Raw genomic sequence first — 24,211 nt, forward strand, 5'->3', positions numbered from 1 at the left:
GTCTTCCGTCAAGAATATTTGGAGCTTGGAAGCAAAGTGAAGGAATAAAAGGGGCTTCACCTGTTTTCTGTGACTGTGTTTGTTTTGTATCCCACCCTGGGTCACAATACCTGAACACATGAAGCTTAAGATAGGATGGAGGTGATGGCTTCTGGGAAATCCTGAGGCTTCAAATGCCATTGTTAGTATGCATTGACCTATCTGAGCATTGTGGCCCTGTAAGTGCAGCATCTATACCCATTTATGCCTGGATATGTATTGTGAATTCACACAATACATTACTTAGAATCTGGTGGCTACCGTCCCGCAAACAGGCAAGGCAAGGACTCTCTAAAAGAGGTACCTTCCCTGACTGTGAAAAGCTAAAATCCAATATGCATTTTTTACAGTTGTGATGGTTGCATTATTTAAACGTTTCAGTATTTCTACATATACTTTCAGTCACAGAGAAATGGACAATAAGTGTATTTAAGTTACGTTCGTTTAAGTTCCCAACGTTTTTCCAAATTCTATCCATTCTACTCTTCTATCTATATTGGGAAGGTGAATGGAATAATACAGGTAGTCCTCGGCTTACAACAGTTCATTTAGTGACCGAAGTTACAACGGTCCTGAAAAAAGTGACTGATGACCATTTTTTACATTTATGACCATTGGAGCATCCCCATGGTCACATGATTTACACTCAAATGCTTGAGAACTCATATTTATGACACTTGGAATATCCTGGGATCACATGATCTCTTTTTGTGACCTGACAAAGAAAGTCAATGGGGAAACCAGATTCACTTAGCAAGCGTGTTACTAATTTAACTGCAGTGTCCAATAATGAGAGTGTTTGAGTAGAATCACCTTGCAGGCTTCATACCCATTGTAGTGAATTAAACACCTGTTTGCAAATGGTGTGTTTTTTTGATCAGTTATGATAAATGTTGCGGTTTAACTGAGTGGAAATTTTTAAGCATGTATGAAAAAAGTCAAAAGCCTTGCAATCAGAAGCGAGCACTGTCAAACTCAACAAAACCTATGTAATATAACTGCTCTTTCTGTGAATGTATACACTGTAATTACAACCTCTGCAAAATTAGTATTTTCAGCTACATCATTTCTCTTTCCACCAATCCCAAGAATTATTTTTCCAAAACCCTATCCCTTTTGTTCAAGCTTCCTTAATGTTTTTCTGATAGGATCATCTAACGCCAGCTCTCTGCTTTCTGATATTCATGCTGTTTCTACTGTGTGCATTTTTCCTCTCACCATGCTTAGCGAGAAGAAACATGAGAAAATCAGTGGTGCAGTTATCACTGATTTTAAGAAAATTGTTCTGCCCCCTTTGCTTTTTTCCCTCAAGTCTACCACAATTTGTTGCAGCAATCTGTCTAGTAGTAACAGTGTTGTAACTTGTGGGTAGGAAACAAAATGCATAAAATATTCTTAAGAAAAAATATATATTTTTCCACTTGTGTAAAATAAAAAGGTCATATTTTAATTTTTTTAAATCAGTCTAACCCTCCCCCAAATGACCAGTGATACAAAAAATAGAGCATGCCCCACTTATGAAGAGCCCTACATTCCAAAGTAGCTGCAGTTTACAAATACAGAAACTTAATCAAATTTTGAAGAACCACAAATCATTTTTAAGTGTAGATGTTATGAATGTCAGTAGGTGTCACTAATTTTGTCAGTATTTCTGTGCTTCTTGAAATATCCTGTTAAAAACAAAATAAAAATAAAGTTAGAGCAACATCTGAAAGGGTTTCACTATATAATTGTTGGGGGGAAACCCCATATAAAACACCTACATATAAAACCAACCACATGCAAGTGAAGCATTTGTGAAATGCAGCACATAAAGCTCTACAGTTTGCTAATCAACTGTTTTTGTTTCATCTTTTTATATAATTTACTGAATAAAGACATCAACAGAAGAAAATATAATTTAACTGAACATAAAATTGAACATTCTTAAATCTACCGTGTTTCTCACAAAATAAGGCCGGGCCTTTTTTTTTTTTTTTGACCCCCGAAAAAATGGCTAGGCTGTCTTTTCGGGGGTGACTTAATTCCCCCCCTTGCATCCTTGGGTGGGCGGGCGGCGACGGCTTGGATGTTGACCTCGGCGTTGGTGGGGCACTTCGTATCGGGAGACCTTCCGCCACCGTTGTTTTCCCTTCTCCCATGCTGCCGTGGCATTTAGAGCAACGCTGCGGCGTTTGGCAGCGCTGCTTCCATGGCCGGCGGGTCCGGCGGAGAGAGCCCAAAGCCCCTGGTCCTTTCCACCCCTCGCCCAGCCCGTCCCCATCCCCACGCATCTCCAAATGCGCCGGCAGCTCCAAACGCTGCAGTGGCACGGGCATTGGGCAGAGGCACTGACTCTGCGGGGCTCAGCTCAGAGAAGGACGCGGTGCAGGCTGTCGCCTTGCCTCCCTATCCATGGATGGGTGGGCGCTATCACTGCCTCGGGCAGCCTCTCCCGGTGGCCCCTTCGGGTTCGGGCTGGAGGGACTTGGGAAGGAAGCCAAGCTCAGGTTGGCCTGGCTCTTTCGCTTGGCAGGTGGGCGCGCAACCGCGGCTCGCTTTCCCGGTTCTGGCCAGCCCACATGGCTCTGGTGCGGCGCTGGCGGGATGAGCGGAGGGCCTGGCAGGGAGGCGCTCGCTGCCTTGGTGAGAGCTCCACTGCTGGGCAGGAGGGCCCGCCTGTCAGCTGCGCTGGGTGCCCCAGGCAAAGCTCTTTGCGCTCTGCCTGGCGCCAGGCAGGGATAGCGGCTGGGCGCTTCTCCCGGGGTGGGCCGATCCTGTGCTGTGGCCCCGGGAGATTCGCCTCCCCACTTGGGGTTGGGCTGCCCTCTCGGGCAGGGGAGGCTTTGTCGTACCAGTAATAGGGCGTCGTTTTTAAAAGAATTGGCTTTGCCTTCAAAGGCGAAGGGAAGGCGGCGACAGGAGCGCCTGAAGCCAAGTGTCTTCGCCGGGCTCTGGTTGCAGGGAGGAGCCCTGGCTGGCCGTGCGTGGCTGCACGAAATGCCGCGGCATTGCTCTAAACACTGCAGCAGCATGGGGAGAAGGGAAAGCAATGGTGGCGGAAGGTCTCCTGATATGAAGTGCCCCACCAATGCCAAAGTCAACGCAGGCAGCACCATATCCGGGTATGCAACAAAAGTACTTCCTAACGGCAAGCCCCCCCCGCCATTCCCCATTTCGCATGTTTAATATAGGCCTTAATTTGGGGGGAGGGGCTTAATTTGATTTAATGCCAATAAAACATGCTGGGACTTCCTATTGGGGGAGGCCGTATTGTTGGAGAAACACGGTACTATAAACATCAACATTTTAATTGGGCATTCATTCTTATATATATCTAGTCCAGAGTTTTTCAAACTTGCAGGCTGGGGGATTCTGGGAGTTGAAGTCCACATATCTTAAAGTTGCCAATTTTGAAAAACACTGATCTAGTCAGATGCAACAATCTGCACTGCATTTCTGTCCAATAAGGATAGGCACAAGTGCAGCAGGGCTATGTTTATTGGCAGTCCAAACTCTCCAAAAATCACAAACCTCTCCCACAAAATGGTCTTTAAAATTATTTCTGAAGTTGGCAAATAGGCAAAAATAACATCCCTAGGCACTTGTGTGAGCATGTTAGCGCTCCCATAAATATAAGGAGAAGACTGTTTGGCACAAGTAGGAAATATAATTCTTTTTTTTTTTTCATGGTCAGTTATTTGAGTGTTAGCAATCATATTCACTTTCTATGAATCTAAGATTACATGTTGATTTAATAAAGTAAAATTTAATCTAACAGCATTCAGATAATCATAATGCACTTAATTATTGTCACAGAAGATAACAGCCTCTTAACTGATCTTGGTCAACGTCAGAAAAACTAACCTTGTTGGGCCTGGGTCAAACTGCCCAGTGAAAGGATGGGTCACTAACCATTTCTGCCTGTAATCCATTATCCTCCCGTAGCTAAAAAATCTTCTGAGGATGACTTAGTGTTTTGGTCTGCAAGAGGCGTTTTCCCCCACAACCCGCCTCAGGATGCTGCGTCCAGGTAATGGAGGATGTAACTGAGATGTACCTGGAAGGTGGCCAAGAATGACATTCTTCAGGCTGGAAATCTTATGTCTCCAGCTGATTCTGCCACTTTCCCATGGGACACTCACTTCAATTTTTTTTACTTGATCTTTTTATTCAGTCTCAATCCTCTTGCAGAATTCTGGCTTCTGCAGCCACACACTTTCTCTCTTTTTTAAATAGGTAGGCCCACATTGGATTAAAGAATGCAAATGTTTGAAATTTACCAGCATGTATCTATTTAAATTCATGTAAATGCAAGTGTAATTGAAAGGACTTGGTGTTATTTATTAATCAAATTTATATAGCTCCCATCTCTCCTATTGTGTTGGGCAGAACACAATAATTCACCCATCTCTTTGCTGTTCAGTGTTATAATTAAATCTTACCTCCACTAAACTTTTTAGAATTTTGGATGATAAGACAGGTTTGAAGGTTTCAATAGTTACTAAGTCCAGTTGGAGTATATCTGTGTAACACTGATAAAATATTGCTGGGATTTGCCACACTTGACAGTAACTGAGAACTAAATGGAAAAGAGAGGAAAACAATTAATAATATGGTACATTCTTTGGTTTACAGCAAACTACCAATTCATTAGACTGTAGCATGTATCTTTCATTTTACCCTAGAAAGGGAACTCAGCTCAATGATTATTTTACTTTGATACATAAATTGGTTACTTTTAACTTGCAACACTAATATCTGATTTCTAACACATCTTTGAGGACCAAAGAATGGATCATATTCTGTTGTTAAAATATATTGGATCTCACCCATTATAACTTCTAAGGTGGGGGTGAAGCTAACAAAATTTAATGAGTTAACTCATTAAAGTTTTGAACTAAGATATCTTCAAAGGGGCTGATTTACAGAATGTCTCCAAAATCTAGAACGCATGGAATTGAAATTTGGCAAATTTTATGAATCATTTTATGACATAAAAATCATTTTATGACATAAAAATTACCATAAAACATTTTATGACGTGACACAAAATGTTATAAAACATTTCCTGTGGTTAACTCCTGATGTTTGACTGTGCTAGACAGTTCAACATGGACAACTTTTAAGGCAGATACATGTTTGAATGCCTCACTGAATTTTTAAAGAACTTTTCAAATACATTAGAAGCTCTGCCATTGCTAAAGGCATTGAAAAAATTGATAAGGAAATATCTCTGAAACAATAATCCAGGGGAGTCACCAGCATTTTTGTAAGTAAAAGTAAATAAATAAATTCCTATCAGAACTAAAAGTCCAGTGATTCAGTAAGGCTCCTAGGGTAAATTATAATACCTTTATTTATAAATTGCTTGCAAAAAATGCTAGAAATTCTGTGTATTTTCCCACGTCATTATAGTTGTGCTTTTAAAGTTGTAGCAACGTTTCAGCAGAATCTCATCTGCCATCATCAAGCTTCTGTATTGGGTTCGTCTGTGAGAACACAATATGGACGAACACAATGCAGAAGCCTGATGATGGCAGATGAGATTCTGCCGAAACGTTGCTACAACTTTAAAAGCACAACTATAATGACGTGGGAAAATACCAGAACAAAGCTGAATACCACACATGTAAGTACCCGCGAAAACTTAAGAAAACATATATATATATATATATGGTATAAAATATGGTATAAAATACCTGCTGCTGGGAGATCCCGTATAATGTTTGGTTGTTCCAGAAGAGAGCAATAAACTTTATCTTTGAACTCTCTTGTTTTCAATGCTCGCAGGAAAGGTGAAGGGAGAGTCAGAGTGGACTCAGTGGTTTTATAATCTGTTACAGGACACGCTGAAAGAACTAGTACTTGCAAATCAATCTGCTGCAGACATCCAAAAACCTAAAAGGAAGATTAAAAACACCATCATTGCTGAACAATCCCCAGAGAGATGAACTAGGGCAGTGATGGCTAACCTTTTTGTCATCACGTGAAATGCAATGCATGTGCGACCCTCCCCGTGCTCCCTCAGCCCCTGCGCATGCACACCTGTCTCTTGCAGGCGTCCTCCCCTCCCCACATGCGTGGCAGATACCCAAACATTAGAGGCGCGCATGCATGTGCAGTGGAACTGAGCTGGGACAATGGCTCGCGTGCCTGTGGAGATGGCTCTGCGTGCCACTTCCGGCATACGCGCCATAGGTTCACCATCACGGTGCTAGGGCATATCCATTCTTGCCAGACCAAGATACTGGGAGCTGCTAATGATTCTGCCCCTGCCTTGTAATAATTTCAGTCTGATTTTTAATGTTAATAGTTATATGTGATGAAGCAGGGCTGTGCGTGTGTCAGGGTTCCAAGTAACACCCTCAACAGAATCAAAACTCCAAAGCAGGCATTTTCCTCATTGGAGACCCCTGATCCAGGTCATGGTTGTTCCAAAGGTGCTTTTTTGTCAGGAGGCAACTGGACTTTTTTTATTTTTCTTTTGAAGATGTTTCACTTCTCATCCAAGAAGCTTCTTCACCTCTGACTGGATGGTGGTGAATGGAAGGATTTATATTCCTTGCATTTATATTTGAAACGTCTTCAAAAGAAAGAACAAGAAAGTCTACTTGCCTCCTGAAAAAATCACCTTTGGGATATGCATTCCAAAGCATCTTTTTTTCTTTCAAATCTGAATCACTATACAACTCCCAAATAATGCCTCTTTTCTTTCTTTTCATAGAACATATGTTAAATGAAGTCACTCCTACAGTAGATAAATGTAGCCTCCAATTCATGATCTGCTTTATCCAAAACATAATCAAACATGCATTCAGAAAGGGAAGAGGCTTGATGAGTTGACCCTGGCCTTGTCTGGGCTATTTGTCTCCTATTACCTTTTCAAGCCACTGAAACTGTTGGTCTTCAGCCACATAACAATTGCACTGGCACAGTAAAATCTGAAAAGGATGAGAAATACATTAATTTTAGTGAAAGAGTCATGAATGCCTAATGCAATCAATCTCCCTCCCTCCCTTTCTCTCTCTCTCTCTCTCTCTCTCTCTCTCTCACACACACACACACACACACACCACAAGCTGCAATCTTCTAGGTGTTCCTTTGGAAGTAAATCTCATTCAGTACAGAATCACCTAAGTGAACTTATATATGCTTGCACTGAACATTATACAGCTAGTCCTTAACTTATGACCACAACTGAGCCCAAAATTTCCATTGATAAGACAGTTGTGAGTTTTGCCCCATTGTATGGCCTTTCTTGCCATAGTTATTAAGTGAATCACTGCAGTTTTGGGGTTACTAACATGGTTGTTAAGTGAATGTGGCTTCCCTATTGACTTTGCTTGTCAAATAGTAGTAATCACATGATTCCAGGACACTGCAACCGCCATAAATACATGCCAGTTGCCAAGCATCTGAATTTTGATCACACGATCCTGGAGATGCTGTAACAGCCATTAAGCATAAAAAATGGTCAAAGGTCACTTTTTAAATGCCACTGTAGCTTCTAAAGTTCACTAAATGAATGGTTGTAAGTCGAGGACTACCTGTACTGAATATGGACAAATATCCAACTGGCACATCCTTAATTAATCATTGCTGCACGATTCTTCTTCGCTGACACATGAGATAATTGAAAGAGACTATAATTTGAATACCAAACAGCACTGCCTATAGATGTTGGCACCTGTTCTGACCCAGGCTTCATCCAAATTAAGGAAACACAAACTGAGTGTAAAATCAAACCTTTTTTTAATGTAACGCTGGGAATTTGTTGCATTCCAAGCCAAAACTCATTAAACACAAATCTGAGAGATAAGCTCACGCCTTCAGGGTTGTAGAAGGCTGCCAAGAAATAGAAGTCCACTTAATTAGAATATATGCCCACAGAAGTTCCAGCAAAGACAAACCAGAGTTCGCAAGGCTTCAATGAGGAATCAGAATCTAATGAACTTCTTTGCTTCCTGTAAAGAGCACGTCACCGAGGACTGACTTTTATCCCTGATGGGAGGGGCAACCACCTTCCAGCCTTACTCCCGAGTTGCCCCTGCTGCTTCAGCTGCTCTCTCCTTCTAGCAGCCCTGCACACACACGACTGGGAACAGGCTCCCTGGGGTCCTCTGCTTCACTGCTGCCAGACTCTGAAGGCAGCACCCCACTCTCAGATGGTCCTGGCCCCATCCCTGCATCGGATGCAGGACCCTCATCCAAGTCCTCGCCAGACTCCCTGACTGGTTCCCTTTCATCCTCACTGTCCGATACCTCTGCCATCTGCCGCAAACCACAACAGCACCCGAAGTTAGTATGGAGAACAATCACTTATGTTCCCATAAAGGATTCTCAGTTAGAAATTCCTGCTTAAGTGGACAGTATCTAAAAAGACTCAATTCTCATGCTGTCATTAATATAAATGTGCAGGAGTGCATTAATGTTTAATTAATGGTAATCTAATTTTAAACTCTCCTTTGTTTTTAAAAATGAAAAGGCAGAAAGTATCCATGAACAACTATACAAATTGTATATAAGCCTTTGTGTGGCACAGAAGCTAAAAACAAAAAACGATTATTAACTTGGAAGTCTCAGCAGGGTGAAAAACTTACTTCAGTTTGAAAGCTTAGTAGGATCAAATCTGGCTAGTATTTGAAGGGGCGGTTGGAATGGAAACCCAGGGCTGTAGGCCAGACTGGGAAGTCAAAAAAATAAAAATAGCAATCACCTTCCAGAATGTTGTCCAAAAAAATTTACATAGATGTGTTGAGAAATCACCAGGAATTGAGCATGACTTGCTTTAATTTTACTTTTTAAAATAATTTGAAAGTTTACATTGAACTTCTCCACCAAATAGTAAGAGATATACTTACTGTGGGATCTGAAACTGACCGATAAAAGCAACAGTATGAATCTTTGGGAAGAAGATTTGTTACTTTTGATGTTCTACACCACTCATTCCATAATTGGGCAGATCCAACCAGCTCCCAGCTTCCAGAATTCAAAATAAACGAAGATAGGAATGCTGTAGACCAAATGAGATTTATTACATGAATCACTAGACTGATTGCTAATCTATATTAGCAATCATTATTAGCAAGACTAAGCACTGCATTTCACTTTGCAGAGACCACGATCCACAAATGATTTCAGTTGATAGAAATGAACCAACAAGATCCCACAAGCTACAGATAGTCCTTGACTTACGACCACAATTGAGCCCAACATTTCTAAGTGAAATATGTGTTAAAATGAATTTTGCCCCATTTTACAACCTTTCCTGCCACAGTTGTTAAGTGAATCACTGCAGTGGTTGAGTTAGTAACACGGTTGTTAAATGAATCTGGTTTCCCCACTGACTTTGCTTATCAGAAGGTTGTAAAAGTTGATCACATGACCATGGAACACTGCCACCATCATAAATATGAATCAGTTGCCAAGCATCTGAATTTTGATCACATGACCTTGGATGCAAGTGTGAAAAATAGTCAAAAGCCACTTTTTTTCAGTGCTGTTGTAATGGTCACTAAATGAACTGTTGTAAGTCAAGGATGACCTGTACTACAGTGCTGAAAGAAAGAACGCACTACTCACCTACTGCATTGCCTCCAACAGCCAAGATAAACTTTGAGCAAGGAAACTTTTCTTCTGCTGATATATTTGAGGTGTTCCAGGTGATACAAACGTCTCTAAGTATCAGAAAAGGGAGATGATTAAAAAGACCTGAACAAAAGGCTACAGAAAAAACTTGAGTTACCTCAGAAAAAAAGCAATTTCTAATGTGGAATTTTTAGTGTTCTCTGAGCTCTTGTTTTCTTTCAGTCATTTCTATAGCACTGAAGATATTATCTAATTGGGTAATGAAACATCTGCAAGCAAACAACCAAATTGCTACCTACTACTGGTAGCAATTTGGACATCACACAATCACAATGGACTAAATACAAAGAAAACCTCTAAGCGTTCATAATACCACTGACTAAAAATGCTTTCACTCTCCAATCATTGATAACAGAGAGCAGCTTTTAAGCTGCTTTCCCAAAAAAACGATTACTGCACCGTTTCCCCCTAGAAAATAAAAAATTCTAACCACTGGAAACAATACAGCTGCATTCACATGAGACCGTGAATGCAGACTAGGTAACTACAGGTAAACTGAATGTGTTGCATGAATCCAGAATGTACAGTTAAAAGTTCAACATATTGTAAAAGTGAAGAAGGTTGGATTAAAAATAAACTACAATAAAGAAATAAGCATATAACGAAAACACAGCTTACATGCAAGCCCTATGAAGCCCCAGTTTTTTTGGTTGTTAGGATTTGGTTTGTGGGGTTTTGGTGTCTTTTCTGCTACACAATGTGGTTACTGTAATAGTAACTGCGTTTGAAAAACAGCAGGAAACAGAAACAAGAGGAAAGAAAAATCTGTCACGTCTGTTTCTCTACTGCAAATCACTCCACCTAATGAAGCAGCTTTTACTTCTATTAGAGGGGAGATTTTTTGTGCTTAATTTTTAGTATTGAAATAAGAGGTTCATTAAAAGAAAAAAAAAGCAATGTTGACATTTCTCCCACACTTCTAATGATCACAAGTGCCCTTCCAGAGTTAATGGGAATGCACAGCAGCTCAGGTTCAATCCCATCTTAATTGAATCAGGCCAGGCACCAAGAATATCCAGGCGAGATGGATTTTTTGTTGCCGAAAAGGGGAATAATATAAGTATAGTGCTAAAAGGCTATTTCACTGCCCACTCCATCATATATTCACATTATATTATGAAGTTTAAAACTCATATTTATTGCACCAAATATCATACTCAAAACTTAATTTGAGAGGCACTTCATCCAAGTTTGCTCTACAAATTATTATTACTACATTCACATAAGCTTGGGGAATGATAATGCCGGCTGCTTGTTTGAAGCTTAGCATATTGCACAAACCCCCTTTGTCCAGCTCCTGAGGTACCACATCGTGCAATCTCCATCCAGCAAGTTAATAGACAGAAGCAATGCTTCCTAAACTTTTTGCTCCCAGGTCTCCTTCCCATTAAAAAAATAATTATGGGGAACCCCAAAAGAACTAAAGTTTGCATGGGTTATAGTTGATGGTTAAAACTGAAAACTGGCGCATTCGCTGATGCTACCCCGCTTCTCACGATCATTTGACGGGATTGTAATGCATTTATTATTGCATTATTTAAATTTTTCCATTTCCCAACATAGGCTGGCAAATGATTTTGATCTCGCGGACCCCTGAAAGGGTCTTGGTGGAAACCCCGCTTTAAGAAACACTGGTCCAAATCAAATAATAATTCAGACTTCAGATCCACGTGCACCGTGCACCCCTTTCGGCCGCAGTGTGTGCGTTTTGCGGAAGCAACACCCCTTCCCTCCGGGCCAACTTTTCAAGAAGAAATGCAATACTCTGAACGTGCTAGAAAGCGAGGTGTGTGTCCCCCCTCCTCCCATTTTTTTTCTCGCTCGCGGGTCTCTCCCGCTCGCCACCTTTTCTTTTCCAGCGCCAGCCGAATCTCCCGATCCTCCGGAGTCTCTTCGCGCTCTTCTGCGAGCTCCTCTTCGTCATCCAGGCCGGCGCGGCTCGGGTGTGTGACCACCTCCCCAAAAAACGTAGCCATCTCCGGCGAAAGCCAGCCGATTCACCGAGCAGCCGCCGGAGAGCTGCCGAAAAGCGGGTCTCCTTCCGGGTTAAAGCCCCAAAGCGGCTGCATAGGCGAGGATCGCCATCTGGAGCTCAGCGAGCATGCTCGCTTTCGGTTCGGAGGATCGCCTTTCAATTTGCGGCACCGCCGGCTCTTTGCAGCGCCCTCGGCTGGCCCAGAGCCGGATTGTCTGCGCTTAAGAGCGCTTTTGCTTGGCCTTTTAAATAAGGCATTGCGGTTCTATGTGGTTGAGTAGGTGCGTGTGTGACGGTAAGGGGAAGGGAAGGATCTCTCGCCGGCTTACAAAGGGTAGAATATAGAATTCTTTATTGGCCACACAAGGAATTTGTCTTGGTGCAAATGCTCTCAGTGTATGGTAGGACACTTAATAATAGTCATAGGGTACAATAAGCAATCAAATCATACCAGGAAACAGTCAATATAAATCGTAAGGATACAAGCAACAAAGTTACAGTCATACAGTCACAAGTGGGAGGGGATGTGTGATAAGGAGTGATAAGAAGATTAATAATAATATTAGTGCAGACTTTGTAAATAGTTGGACAGTATTGAGGGAATTATTTGTTTAGCAGAGTACCCACTGGGGAATAAAACCTGTTCAATCTGGGAGGGCTTTGGTGGTTGGAGAGGCCGTTTTGGTAACCTTCAGGCTGATAAAAGCTTATCCTCAGATATGACTCGGAAAGAAGGAATAAAATATGCTACTGCTGTTGCTACTACTATCCATAACGTTGGAAGCATTGCCAGAAGTTTGGGTTTGAATGTGGCAAAAATGACTGGGATCACCAAATTGATAAAGTTCTTGAAAATGAGAGGTCCTTGGGACTTTATAATCCAAACAGACAGACATCTGGCCCACAACATCTGGCCTGACATCACTATTGTGGGGGGAAAAAAGTCTGGTTTGCTGATATTGTAATACCAGGTGATGCACAAATTGAAGAGAAACAACTAGAAAAAAATAACCAAATACTGCAATCTGTAAATTGACGTTTAGCAATTGTGAAGGAAGAAATCAATGGTTGTACCAATAGTAATAGGAGCTCTTGGAGCAGTACCCAAAAGGATTGCCTAGATAGATGGAAATTTCAAAGTTACCAGACCTGAATATTCTGACTTTGCAAAAAAAAACACCTTACCTGGAACTCAGACATTACCTCAACAGCCCTTGGTTGTTGGTTAGGTCTTGAACTGTTAAGTTTTTAACCAGTCCCAGACTGTGAAAGATTGATTGATTGAATGAGTGAATGAATGATTTATTGGCCAAGTGTGATTAGACACACAAGGAATTTGTCTTGGTGCATATGCTGTCAGTGTATATAAAAAGAAAAGATACAGTCGGCAGAATCATAAGGTACAACATTTAATGATAATCATAGGGTGCAAATAAACAATCAAATCATACTAGGAAACAGTCAATATGAATCGTAAGAATACAAGCAACAAAGTTAGTCATACAGTCACAAGTGGGAGGGGATGGGTGATAGGAACGATGAGATTAATAGTAATAGTAATGCAGACTTAGTAAATAGTTGGACAGTGTTGAGGGAATTATTTGTTTAGCAGTGATGGCATTTGAGAAAAAACTGTCCTTGTGTCTAGTTGTTCTGGTGTGCAGTGTCTATAGCGTCGTTTTGAGGGAAGGAGTTGAAAGTTTATGTCCGGGATGTGAGAGGTCTGTAAATATTTTCACAGCCCTCTTTTTGACTCATGCAGTATACAGGTCCTCGATGGAAGGCAGGTTGGTAGTAATAGTTTTTTCTGTAGTCCTAATTATTCTCTGAAGTCTGTGTCTGTCCTGTTGGGTTGCAGAACCAAACCAGACAGTTATAGACATGCAGATGGCACTCAGTAATTTCCACTGTAGAACTTAATCAGCAGCTCCTTGGGTAGTTTGAGTTTTCTGAGTTGGCGCAGAAAGAATATTCTTTATTAATTTATTAATCTATATTAATATAATAATTGCTTTTATACAAGGAATGAAGGGTGCAAGATGCAATTAAGTGGGCTGGGTTGTACTAGCTTTTTCTATTTTCACCAACGATATTCCCACTCTGCCCAATCTGGTAGAGGGCAGAAAACACTGGAGAGAGACAATCCCACCACTAATTTTTCCCCAAGTGACAACAGCGCTGTGAATTGCATCTGGAAGCCAACTGCGAGCCAATGCAACTCACTAGCAGCAGTGTCACAAACACACTACATGCTGTTGCATTCTGGGCCTGCCTAAGTTTCACAATGCTCTTCAAGGCCAGCACCATGTAGAGTAAGTTGCAATAGTTTGATGGGGAAATGACTAACCTATGGTAACGGTTAGCAGGATCCACCAATGGGTGCAAATGGTTCACGGATGCATGGATACATTTGTGCTAACCTTTCCTGGTCATGGCTGCTACCAGCTCCTCAGATAGGAGGAGGAATCCAAGAGAACCCCCAGATTGGGCATCAACCCTGAATGGTGCAGTATAACTTGAGGCTAATGATGAAAACTCACTAGATCCATGGGGCTGTAATATCCATAACCACTCAGTCTTGTTAGGGTTAAGCACAACCTCTAAAAGCTGGAAAAGCACTGTCACATCATCATGAAGTGAAGATGTACCACTGAGTATCATCATATAGATGATACTTCAGCTGTGCCAATGGTTAGCTTCACCCAGGAGTCATTAAGTAGAACAAACATAATAGACATACAAGATACAACACAAAAGTTATTTGTGTCTCACTATCTTGGCAATTCATCCCACAAAGAACATTTGTTGTTCGTTTTGGAAAAGAATTCCAAATAGATTTTGGGAAGGAAAGGAAGAGGTGCGAAAGCATTCTTTGTGTAACTGCTGATACAATATTGGAAGATGGAAGCAAACTTGGATCTGACACTTAACACCAGCATTTATTTTTTAAAAGTGAATATAAGGTCTGAACAAGAGTCCAGACCAATAACTAATTATTGTTATAAAATTCCTTCAATAAAGTTAAGTTTTAAGCTAGATCATCACATGCTATTTGAAGCTCTCTTACAATAGAGAAATTGACCCTTTCAAACCCTGCACCAATTTCTGAGGGGGCTTATTTGGTTTCACAGATAATCCTCAATTTACAACCACTGATTTAGTGTCATTCAAAGTTACAATGATGCTGGAAAAAGTGATTTAGTCCTCACACAATCCCATCCAACTTGTACTTATGTGACAAAAATTTGGGCACTTGGTGTCTTTATCTTCATAAATGTCTTAGATGAGGGAATAATAGAAGGGGAACTCATCAAATTTGAAGATGATGCTAAACTGGCAGGAACAGTCAACACCCCAGAAGAGAAGCTCAGGATCCAAAAAGTTCTTGACAAACTTTGAACAATGGGCCCTAGCAAACAGAATGAATTTCAATGTGGAGAAAAGCAAAAGTTTTACATTTAGGCAGGAAAAATCAAAGGTGTAAGTACCAATTAGGCAAGACCTGGCTCAAAAATAGTAACTGTGAGAGGGATCTTGGGAGCCCTAATGAATGATCGCTTAAACATTAGCCAGCAGTGTGCAGCAGCTGCCCCAAAAACTAATGCAATCCTGGGTTGTATAAACAAGAGGCATAGAATCAAAATCACATGAAGTACTTAGTACCACTTTATAAAAACCTAATAAGATCACACCTGGAATACTGCAACCAATTTGGTAACCTTACGACAAAAAAGATGTTGAGACTTTGGAAAAAGTTCAGAAAGAACTAAGATGACCAAAGGCCTGGAGATTAAAACATACGAAGAACTGCTGCTGGATTTGGGTTTGGCTAGTCTATAGAAAAGGAGGACTAGGGGGATATGACAGCAGTATTCCAGTATTTGAGGAGCTGCCACAAAAGAAGAGGGAGTCAAATCATTCTCCAAAGCACTAGACTAGAGGATAGGACAAGAAACAATAGTTGGAAATTAATCAAAGAGAAAAGCAACCTGGAATTAAGGAGAAACTTCCGAACAGTGAGGACAATTAACCAGTGGAACAGCTTGCCTGCAGAAATCATGAGTTCTCCATCACTGGATATTTTTAAGAAGACTTTCATTTCGTGCACTGCAACCTTCAGGGTGCAGTTGCATCATGCAGTGCTGCCAAACTTGATGTCATTCTGATAGAATGGAATGCAAAGTATCTGTCTGGGGTGGATAATTTGGCCACAGTAGCGTGTGACCCCTAATTCTATTACTTGGAATAAAAGCAGCCAGAAGTCACACAAACTTTAAAACTAATGGTAGGGTTTTTGTCCCTACGGTACGGTAACACGGCTGTTGGAAAATAAAACTATTCAGAATGAGAAGTTGCATTCATTGCTAAATTCTAGCAGACAGCATCCATGTGATGTGCCCAGGATTTTCCATTTGATTTTAAAGTGTCTCAAAGTGTTGAGTAGAAAAACATAAAGACATGCTCCGTGTACAATGATTCAGCCATACAAAGCTATAATGAAAATTATGTAATTTATTTCAATGTGTCAAGCACAAATTGTCCCCTAACATGGGAACATCACAAAGAACATAGTTAAAAATCTGGAAACATTTACATTGAAAGTTAGCCCAGAGACTGGCAACACCACTAAATATTTTAAGGCTGTATACATACATACAGATTATATATATATACACACTGCTATATATATATATAGCAGTACTTACCACTTGGAATTACTTCAGGCCAGAAAAGAAAAGCTTAGTACTGGCTGCGTTTCTACATAAAATATTGCAAATCTTTTAAAAATGGTGTAAAAATAGGAAGACTATCATCAACATATTCGGAGGATGCAGTGGCAAAACCCTTACTATAAATGTACCTAAGTGCACACAAGATTTGAAGATGCCTTCAATCAGTCAGTCAGCCCTATACAGATAGTGGGATATTATGTAATACTGTACTAGCAATCATCTTTAATAGAAAATACAGGGAAGCCAAACAAATAGATTGCAAGAAATCACTTTAGAAATATGTAGAAGCAGTGATTTGCAACTGCTTGGGTATCTGCCGTGTGCTTCAATAGATAAAAGGTCTCTGGGTGGCCAAAGGGAATCCTGGTGAATCCCAGTACCTTTGGGATTTTGTGACATACAAAATTACCTATAGACACAGTGCTTACATGCTCATCTCAAAATAATGCTACAGTTCAGAGGCATTCTTTTCTATAACACTTATTATGTCTCAAGTGTGTGTGTGTGTGTGTGTGGTGTGTGTGTGCGTGTGTTTGTGTAACAGCTATCTTATGTAGGCTGCAAAATCCAAGATGAGTAAATGTTTTCTGTATCTTGGCTGCTTTCCAGAAAAACATCTGGATTTTTTGCAGCCCAATTAAAAATAAAAATAAAAACTGATACACAAGCAGGCCTATTTGGCTCACTGACATAATTTAGGGCATCATCTAATTGCACCTTGAAGGCCTCCAATTTCCTAAAAGTGGCAGGCTATAAGAAATTGCACATATTTGTGGAATGTGATGTGCTTTTCTTAGGGATTTTAGATGTGACAGCACACACCAGAAGACCCAAGAAACTGTGCTCTCTATACCCATTGGCTGAATTTTCACATGGTTGCTTAATGTATGCAAATTAACTGATTCTGGAAGACATTTTAAAGGATGCTAAAATGTCCTGCCTCAACAAGAGAAGAGATATAAAACAAGTCAGTGGGAACCATTTTACAAAAGAAGTAGATGCAAACAATGCTTCAGAGGATGTACCAATACTGGCTGGTAATGCTTAACTGCATCAGAAAAATGACAAGACATAGAAAACAAAATTGCACAATTAAAGCTACATTTGGCTTTAGCATTAAGGCCCATATAGGTAAAGAGGTCCTTGTGAATGTACATGGAAAAAGGCAATGACACTGATCATAAGAACAAAACTATGCAGGTTCCCTGCCTAACCTGGCTCTCTCTCTCTCTCTCTCCTCTCTCTTCCTTCCACTCCTGACTGTGTATTAAAGTGCTTGGTGCCTCAAAGGGCCCCTTGCAATTAAGTCTCCCCTTTTCTACAGCTCCTCACTTTTATTGCTGCCCAGTGCAGTGTTTTATTTGAAGACATAATTAATGAAGAGCTGACAGGTTAGAAAGATGCAGAGAAGAAACCAACAGCGAGATTCCACAATATTTTGGGGTGAGCCCCTCCTGTAGAGAGATTCCTTGCTCAGCGCAGTGAGGTTTCTGGAAGAAGAAAAAAAATCAAGCCATTACTATTCAAATGGTCACTGACAGATACAGATCCTACACAAAAAGCAAAGTATCCATGCAGAATTAAAGCCTAGGCACACATACTTTTTAGGACCTAAAAAGGACCTAAAATAATGTCACACTTTCAGTGGTTGCTCTATTCACCAACTCTAGTCTTTTGCAGCAAAGTAGGCTGCCCGCTGCCCAAAGTACTTCTAAAAGCATGCTGTCTCCATTGGACTGAGTTCATGATATATGCTCAGTCAACCTATGCTTTGTTTATGGTTCACAGGTTGTATGAACCCTTGCCAGTGTGAATTATAAACCACAGTTTAGGATTTTATGCCAACTATTTTCAGTCCTCGGGCACATAATGGAGCACCCGCTATGAACATTTCTTTTGATATCTACAGGCTCTCTGCCTCAGAGGTTTTTTTCACTTTAATTATTTTTTAAAAACCCATAATGAAATATCATACTTATGTATGTCCTGCTGGGCTCTCTGGAGTGATAAGACAGCAGTGTGGATTTCCTTCAAGTGGCTGGTTTCCTGCCCACATTGAGTACATGGGCTTCCAAGGCCTGTGTGAAATGATGAATTAAGTGATAGGATTTCACAATGCAATTTGGAAAAAGAAAGGAATCTGATGCTACATTTTCCCTGTTGTTTTTTTTTAAAAAAATCCTTCTCTGTAGAGGATTTGCTTATACATAATAATGAAAGGCGATATAAAAACTGGAAAGGACAACAAAACTAATTTTAAATTCACTGGATGCTTATATTATTCTAGGTCTTGCAGATAGTAGTGTCCCTAACAAGCCATTATGTGTCAAAATGGTACTTGTATCATGATACCATTGCTCAAATGATGCAATTATGCAGTTGGGTCATGACATCTGATGCATGTAAGTCACGTTATGTGTACATGTCATGATTTTTAACCAATCCCCCCACTGATACACTGATTATAGATCTATTCAAAGAAAAGATCCAGATACACCTTTTGCAGATCAGAATGGGCCAACTCGCTATGGCCCACTCTGTGACCATCTCGCAGTGGGACAACGCAACATCAGGTTATCCACCACTGGTTTTTTGACATTATTTCCACTGACAAAAATGGAAATTATGTAGAAGAACCGGTGGTTAACATTTATCGCATTGAATTATCCCATGTAGTGATTGTCCTGGGGTGAGTTGTCTTAAGAGTCTTGTAGTTGCTCCTGTATCTTCAAAAACCTGGGCCAAGTGTAGCATACAAATTACTTCACAAAAACAAATACAAAATGAAGTGCATGTTTTGAACCTTAGTAGGGAGAAAGTACCAGGTTTTAAAATCTAAAGATTCTAAATGTACTAAGAGGTCATACTATAAACATTGCTATCTCATTAAAATATTAATTTGTCTAATTCATGGTATTTATTCTAGAGACCACAAATCAACATAGTATAGTAGAAGTGCTGTCCTCAAGCCAGTGCCTTCCAGATATACTGAGACTTCAACAAATAAAAGACCAGATTGGCTGAAAACTATGGGAATTGAAGTCAAATGTATCTGGAAGGGAGTAGGTTGGGAAGGTAATGTAAAGCATTTAAAAGACTTTTCAAAAATCTATTTTGGCCTCTGACACTTGAAACCAAGGATATATTTTTTTTTAAATCCAGCCAAACTATAGCCAACTTTTGAAAAAATTGGGCTATTTCATATTATTTAGTGAACACTATGCCCTAGATAAAATAGCTGATTTTTCCTTAAACTAGCTGTTTCAGATACGTATAATTTACATTGCCCCAAAATAGTATCTTGAAGTCACTAGGCTAAGGAAGGCTGATGATCTATTGCAGTGGTTCCCAAAGTGGGCGATACCGCCCCCTGGGGGAGGATGCCTTAGGGGGGCGCTAAGAGGCGGCAGGGGGGCGTTCACGGCACCGGCCCCGCAGGCTCACTGACTGCCGGCCACGCAGCCCATTGATTGTTTCATCAGTCTGTAGCCGGCACCTCGAATGTGGAACTCGCGCGGCAAGCCTTGCCAAGCCTGTGGGGGGGGAGAGGTGGGAGGTGGTGGAAAGGGGGCGCCTTAGCTTGCAGGCTGCCCTCTCCAATGGAAGCGGTGGAGGCACACCAGAAAGCCCGAAAACAAAACCCTCCCAAGGCACGCAGTGGAAGGGGTGGGTGGTCTGGCGTTAGGGCTCCCTTTCCCAGAGGAGAACAAGAGAGCGCGCAGCGCCCACCCGGCCTCCACCTCTCCAGCCAGCCGGGCTTGCATGCAGGATGCAGGTGGGTGCAGCTGCGGCTCTCCAAGGCACGTGGCTCGGTTTGGTTCGGCTCTACGTGGCCGGGCTGGACCTAGAACCTAGCCTCCCTCTGCAGCCCAGTTCTTCTGACCGAGCCCTGCGCTTGCTTGCTTGCTTTCCAAGCGATCGCTCCCTCCGCCTCCCCTCCGCCGGTCTGGGCTGCTTCCACATGCCTTCCTCCTCCCGGGCGGAGCGTAAAGATGGGCGGAGTGCTTCCCTGAAGTTGGGAGTCTTTGAGTGTGTGCAGAGCCCGATGGAAGTGGATCTTGGGTTGCAGCAAAGAGGGTGAAGTCGGCCGCATTGCTGCCCCAGGGAAGTTTGCATTGCAAAATTGGATGCCAAAGAAAGACTTGGGGCAGGGGGCTGGAGAAGGGGCAGAGGGGCAGCTGCATTAAGGAGCAGGAAGATCTTAGCCATGGTTTATTGACTAAGCCGGAATCAAACAGCATGCTAAACTCTAACCAAAATGGCTGGGTTGATATATTCAGCCCGTGTTTCTCAACTTGGCAACTTGTGTGGACTTCAATTCCCACTCTGGATTGGCTCTACTTTCCCACCGTCACTTTCTTTCTTTCTTTCTTTCTTTCTTTCTTTCTTTCTTTCTTTCTTTCTCTCTCTCTCTCTCTTTCCTTTCCTTTCCTTTCCTGTCTATCCATATATACATACATACAAAAGGTCTTCCTGTCTTCCTGCCTACCTACCTACCTATATAGATCAATCTATTTATCTACCTACTTACCTACCTACCTATCCATACATTCATCCAAAAGGTCTGCCTGCCTGCCTACCTCTGTCTCTCTCTGTCTCTCTCTCTATCCATCCATCCATCCATCCATCCACCCACCCACCCATCCATGTTCGAAGCGCCAGCCCCGCAGGCACATCGGGAAAGTAGAGCAAAGCCAGTCTGAGAGGGAGGGAGGGAGAGGGAGAGGGAGAGAGAGAGAGAGACCTGATGCATTAGATTGAAATGAGGCCTAGTTTAGACTGAGGCCCTTTTCCACATTGAAACATCTTTGCCAGCACATTGAAACATTTTTGGCTTCTATTAAAGGTTTTGTGGATGAAACATGGTCAAGACTATAAGGAAGCCCTCACATTTTGTTGAGGCTTTAAACAGGATCCATTGGACCAGATTTCCACCGTAAAATTACTTTTCCCCAGTGTATTACAGTGCCAATTCTGAAGAAGGCAAAACCAAAATGTACTGGTAAATTGCAAGGAGAACACACACACGCACACACACTCCCTTCTAACCCTGCTGGAGCAGGTGATTGGACTAGAATAGATATCTCATGATCTTTCTCCTCCCTCCCTCTCTCCTTCTTTATTTCTTTTTCTTTCTGTCCCTTCCTTCCATCCCCCCTCTTTCTTTGTCCCTTTTTCTTTCTTTTCCTTTTCTCTTTCTTTTCTTCCTTCTCTCTCTCTCTTTTCTCTCTCTCTTTCCCTCTCTCAGGCTCACCCCATTGACTTGACTTGCTTGGGCAGGTCCCTCCAGTGCAGCAGGCTCAATGGGGTGGACCTGCGGGGCTGGCACCTAGAATGCGGCAGTGGCACCACATTTGAAAAGTAGATCAAAGCCAGAGGTCGGTAATTTTTGCTGCAAAGAATCACAAAAGCTTCTGGGTTGTACACAAGAAGGGACACACATGTCAGTGTAATTCAACAACATAAAACAAAGAGGTACAAATAAAACAAATCAACAAGAATCGGCAAAGCATCTCTGATTAGATTTTATTCACTACTAGAATCTAATCAGAGATGCTTTGCCGATTCTAGTCCAATGACCTGCTCCAGCAAGGTTAGAAGGGTTAGAAGGGAGTGTGTGTGTATGTGTGTGCATGACTGTCAAAACTCCAAAAACAGGTCAAGTAGCTCTGGAGAGGCCTGTCAAAAATTAGAACACTTGCTAAACAACCGGCCATTAAGTGAGGACCGCTTGTTTGCCAGTCACCTGGCCATGCCCACCCAGTCACATGACCACCAAACCACACCTACCCGGTCATGTGACCAGCAAGCCATTCCCAGCCAGCAAGCCACGCCAGCCAGTAACGTGACCAGCAAGCCACTGCCACCCAGTCACATGATCAGCAAGCTACACCCTCAAGTTAGGCCACGCCCACAGAAATTTGAATCCCACCCCTGGGTGGGGGGCACCAAGGATGAGTTTGTAGCACCAAGGGGGCGGTGGACTGAAAAAGTTTGGGAACCACTGATCTATTGTGACACACCAACAGATCTTATTTAGGGTGGTGAAGATAAATCGGCAATATTACAAACTGAAAAATACAGTACTTGCCTTCATCATCTGAGAGTTCCTGCACAGACTCGGGCGTTGAACAGCTACTTTCAGTATTCTGGCTGTTGCTGGAGGGTTGATCACTGGCTTTGCGGTGTCGACTCTGAATGTAAAGAAATACCGACCAGCTCATAAGATACAAGGCCGCAGTAGAGACTTTAGGTACACATTTGGACTGACTCCATAGTATTCCATATCATTCCATTTTTGCTTCAGAATGGACTCATGGTGAATTGGTTGTGGAATCACAATCTGATTTGGCTTTTCACCATTCCTGAAGCAGACTGGAGAAAAGTATTCTAATTTTCCAAACATTGTGGAAAATGCACACTGCCAGCAGAGCTAATTACTAATTACCTTGTGTCGTACAGCTTGGTTACTGATGCACATGTTCTTCTGAGTTGACATTCTGTTGGGTAAGTGCCTCTGCATGGTTTGAAGTACGCCATCCTTCTCATACTGGGCAATATCATTCAAAGGATCCCAGGGCGTTAAACTTTAACAAAAAGAAAGCTTATAAACATCCACCAGATTACAATTAGTAATATACATGCTCATTATTGAACTTGGGTAGATCAGAAAAAAAATCACGTTAAACCAGATGAGTGATCTTTAGGGCGTAAAACCATATAGAGAAATGAATAACTATGTTACTCAAAAAAAGGCATCAATAAATACAGGATTAACTGTAACTCAATAAGCAACAGCATAATATTAATTCAAATTTGTGGCAATCCAATTAATATTAATTCAAATTTGTGGCAATCATATCAATGTTATATAAATTAGGCACCTACAGCAGAGGTAAAAGACACTGATCAATTATAAGGTATATTGCAAGAGATGATAAATGCAGTATCTAAAAAAACCAAAACATTACGAATAGTTCATTTTCAATATTTTTCAGATTGTGAAATTTGTTGGTTTAACCAAAAAAAAATGTTGCGATTGAAAACTGGCTTTGAACTTTAACTTTTTTGATGTTGTTGACTCAAGACTCCCACAAAACCCCATTGAATTCTTGAACATGGAACACAAGTTGAAAATTGTAAGATACTCACTCTTCGTATTTGTAGTGCCATTCGTTTGTGGTAGCATTGTGCCAGAAGAGTAAGGGCTTCCACTCTGTCCCATTCTCCTTCCGTTCTCCTGCAGCATGTCTCTGTTCCTCTTCCAACACAAACTTTTCTTCAGTGGCCTTGTGCTGGTCTTCTTTGCCGATTGCACTGGTTACATGCTGCCAGAGTCTAAAAACAATCAAGCATTCAGTTAGTCAGAAGGCCAGCATAACCATACACTTCAGTGGGAACCAAAGAGATCTGGAAACTTGGTTAAGTAATGTGATTGAACCTTCTGAAATGCCAGAGGACGTGTACAGGAAGTCCTCAGTTAACATATCTAATCATACTGCAAACCATTCAAAGATACAACAGGACTAAATGCATGGTATTTACAACTGGTACCTGTAGCTCCAGACCAGCTACAGATTATAAAGATCCTGCAGCAGCAGCCATTTTTGGCCCCTCAAATGTTCACTCATGCTTTGGTCATCTTGTGCAATGCATCACATGTGTGTCTGCCCTTGAAAAGCACTTCGAAGCTGCAGCTTACCCAAAATGTGGTGGAATGGGCAATTATTGCCTTGTTACCAGTTGGTTTCTAGGTGCAATTCAACTGTTAACAGAATACAGAGTTGGGAGGGACCTTGGAGTTCTTCTAGTCCCTTGCTCAGGCAGGAAATCC

General features: G+C 41.6%; 2 protein-coding genes across 5 annotated transcripts in view; both read right to left on the reverse strand.

Moving 5' to 3' along the window:
* Positions 1 to 1,465: 1,465 nt before the first annotated feature.
* PSMG1 (proteasome assembly chaperone 1) lies at positions 1,466 to 11,824 on the reverse strand. Its single transcript, XM_026668297.2, has 7 exons — positions 11,515 to 11,824; positions 9,604 to 9,698; positions 8,883 to 9,034; positions 6,900 to 6,962; positions 5,721 to 5,919; positions 4,464 to 4,600; positions 1,466 to 1,709 (listed from the first exon to the last, which is right to left on the reverse strand). The coding sequence occupies exons 1-7, from the start codon at positions 11,643 to 11,645 to the stop codon at positions 1,638 to 1,640; spliced, it is 849 nt and encodes a 282-aa protein (XP_026524082.1). The 5' UTR covers positions 11,646 to 11,824; the 3' UTR covers positions 1,466 to 1,637.
* Positions 11,825 to 16,138: 4,314 nt separating this feature from the next.
* The window catches only part of OSBPL5 (oxysterol binding protein like 5), a 160,801-nt gene continuing 152,728 nt past the window's right edge, over positions 16,139 to 24,211 (reverse strand). For 3 of the 4 annotated variants that reach the window (XM_087950890.1, XM_026668300.2, XM_026668299.2), the window contains exons 18-22: positions 23,530 to 23,715; positions 22,826 to 22,964; positions 22,469 to 22,571; positions 18,353 to 18,455; positions 16,139 to 17,867 (exon numbers count right to left, since the gene is read on the reverse strand). In XM_087950890.1, the coding sequence (XP_087807016.1) occupies positions 17,735 to 17,867; positions 18,353 to 18,455; positions 22,469 to 22,571; positions 22,826 to 22,964; positions 23,530 to 23,715 (664 nt within the window). In that variant the 3' untranslated portion in view covers positions 16,139 to 17,734. The remainder of the gene's footprint in view (positions 17,868 to 18,352; positions 18,456 to 22,468; positions 22,572 to 22,825; positions 22,965 to 23,529; positions 23,716 to 24,211) is intronic. The other variant, XM_087950892.1, reaches the window with a different exon arrangement.

The sequence above is a fragment of the Notechis scutatus genome, chromosome 1, assembly GCF_049901735.1.
Source record: "Notechis scutatus isolate UNSWTSFEM ecotype Mainland chromosome 1, rNotScu1.2, whole genome shotgun sequence".
In the NCBI taxonomy this organism is placed as follows: Eukaryota; Metazoa; Chordata; class Lepidosauria; order Squamata; family Elapidae; genus Notechis; species Notechis scutatus.